This window comes from Aureococcus anophagefferens (genome assembly GCF_000186865.1).
Source record: "Aureococcus anophagefferens unplaced genomic scaffold AURANscaffold_13, whole genome shotgun sequence".
Classification (NCBI taxonomy): domain Eukaryota; class Pelagophyceae; order Pelagomonadales; family Pelagomonadaceae; genus Aureococcus; species Aureococcus anophagefferens.
Window position 1 is genome coordinate 608,270 of NW_008705573.1, and position 2,663 is coordinate 610,932.

Genomic DNA, 2,663 nt, shown 5'->3' on the forward strand with positions numbered 1-2,663 from the left:
CGCCCCCCCCCGAACCCGACGGGGGCTGCCCCCCGACCCCGATGCTGCCCCCGCAGGCACGTGTCGCGCGAGTGGCGGAACCTGTCCGCGTCCGACTACCTCTGGCGCACGTACTACAAGAGCCGCTTCCGCGAGATGGCGCGCGCGGCCGAGGCGACGCGCGCCGACGACAGCGAGCGCACGGGCCCCTGGGCCTGGCGGTCCGCGCGGGCCATCGCCGCGCAGGCGCAGCTACGCGAGCGCCAGCGCAATCGGCGCGGCGCCGACGACGCGCCCGAGGCCGCGACGGTGACGACGCGCCTCGCCAACGCCGTGCGCCGGCGGCCGAGCCGCGCCGAGGCGCCCCCGCCCGCCGGGAACCGGCGCCGCGTCGCGTCCGCGGGCGACGACGGCGACGGCGACGGCGACGCGGCGCCGGCGGCGCCGCGGCCGCGCGCGGTCCGCGCGGAGGAGTCCGAGTCCGAGGACGAGGGCGCCTTCGCCGGCGTCGTGCCCGTCGTGGCGCGCGGCGGCGCCCTGTCGCCCCGGGGGAGCTACAAGGCGCGGTTCAAGGCGCGTTTGCTCGACCCGCGCGTCGGCGACGCCGTCGAGGTCGCGTGGCGCGGCAAGTTCCGCCTCGAGTCGCTGGAGATCTACCGGGGCACGGCCTGGTGGGTCGCCATCGTCGTCGACAAGGTCCAGCTCGACGGCGCGGGCGACCGCGCGCCGCCCGGCGGCGCCGCGGCCGCGCCGGCCCAACCGGACGGCGGCGCCGCGGGCCCGCGGCCCGGCGGCGCCGGCGCCGGCGACCTGCGGCGCGTCCACGCGTCCCAGAGCTGGTACAAGGTCACGTTCCCCGGCTGGGAGGGCCGCTGGGACGAGTGGGTGAGCCGCGACCGTTTGCGATGGGCGGCGCCGGTCGACGACGACGAGCGGAAGATTCTGCTCCACGACAACGTCGAGGTCTGGTGCGGCTCGAAGAACGTGCCCGGCGCCTGGCTCGAGGCCTCGGTCCAGCGCGTCAAGGACCAGGAGTTCTTCATGATCGGCAAGGTCCTGAGCACGGGCAGTCTGTGGGTCGAGCGGTCCCGCGTGCGCCTCGCGCGCAAGAGCAGCCCGGCGCCGCCGCCGCCGCGGCCGGGCTGCGCCCGCTTCGCCTTCGGCGTGCTCCTCCGCAACTCGCCCCTCGGCAAGTGGCGGCGGCTCCGGGGCGCGCTCGCGCGCGCGCGCGGCCGCCGCCCCGCCGCGCCCCCGTGAGCCGCGCCGCCGGGAACATCCGACGCCCGGCCCCCCCGCCCCCCCTTTACCCGCCCCCCCGCTGTTAGTTACCCTCTGCCTCGTCTTCTACTTGGTGTCGATCGACGGGGTGCGGACGTCGTCGCGGAGGCTTCGCGGGTCGAGGAGATGTGATTTTTTTGGTCGCGGGGCTTTGTGGGGACTCATCGACGTGGCCATCACCCGGGTCGAGAGCGGGACATGGCGCCAAAACATGGCCGCAAGCGCGCGGCGTCGAGCGCTACGGCCTCGGCAGTGAAGAAGTCGAAGGTGCCGGCGCGGCATGCATCGGCCGGCGTTTTTGGGCGGGTCATGCACTGCGGCGCAGCGGGCGAGATCGGTCGCTTCCTCTCGACTCCTGATGCTCTGCGGTTCGCGCGCTGCGGCGGCCGGGCTCTGCTCGACGCGTTCTCCAGGGAACTCGAGACCATTGACATCGGACTTTCACAGTTGCTCCCCTTTGCGTCGAGCGAGCGCTCGGCCGCGGACGCCGCGCTCCAGGCCGTCGTCGCCCGGTCGCCGCGAGTAACGTCGCTGGTGCTCTCGCATCGGACTTGGGTCTCCCTGGACACCTTCTGCAACGAGGAGGTCGAGCTCGGGTTTGGCAACTGCCTCGAGTGCGACTTCTGCGAATTACAGCGCCTCGAGCGCCTCGGGCTCCGAAACTGCTTTCGTTTGAGCTCTTCCTGCATCCTCACGCTCTTGGATCGGTGCACGTCACTACGCGAGCTCGACGTCTCAGCGATTCCCCTGGATCCTTATGACGTCAAGGATATCTGTCAGTACACGGACACACTGTGCGTCAACTACAGGTCGCTGCATCGCGACGCCGTACGTCCCGGCGAACCGTTCCCGGACCTGCGGACCGTCTTGACCACCCGTTCCCGGGGGGGGGCACACGTCATCACCTGCCTCGAGTTGTACGACCGCGATTGGCACCCAGGGTTGGTGTTCCGACGCGATCGCGAGGCTCGAAGGGGCAACCGGCCGCCGCGATGTCCGGACCGACTTGAACGAACGAGAACTACGAAAGGGTGCGGAAGTATCAATGTAAATCTCAACAGTCGCGGCGACGGGATGTCCTATTATCAATGCAATGACTGCGGTCACTACTTTTGCCAGAAATCGAAGCTCGACCCCATACGTGACGACGACTCGGAAGAGGTTGAAGACGAGGTGACGGACATGAGGGAAATCATGGCTATGAACCCGAACATGAGTTGGGCTCACATTCCCATATATCCATCAATCATTGCTCGGATTCGGAAGGCCGCACCGAATCTCAAACTCGCGTTCCGAACTGATACCGAGCGCTTTTCGTACGACTCCTTCGCGGCCCTCGACGACGGCGTTTCGAAACTGAGAGGGGCATGGGGCGACGATTCCGACGACGAGAGTCAAGAAGAGCC

General features: G+C 69.7%; 1 protein-coding gene across 1 annotated transcript in view; it reads right to left on the reverse strand.

Moving 5' to 3' along the window:
- Positions 1-2,311: 2,311 nt before the first annotated feature.
- AURANDRAFT_65159 (hypothetical protein) overlaps positions 2,312-2,663 on the reverse strand; it is a gene marked incomplete at both ends in the record, with an annotated part of 3,876 nt that continues 3,524 nt past the window's right edge. The window contains one exon of the mRNA XM_009040090.1: positions 2,312-2,336. Coding sequence (XP_009038338.1) covers positions 2,312-2,336 — 25 coding nt within the window. The remainder of the gene's footprint in view (positions 2,337-2,663) is intronic.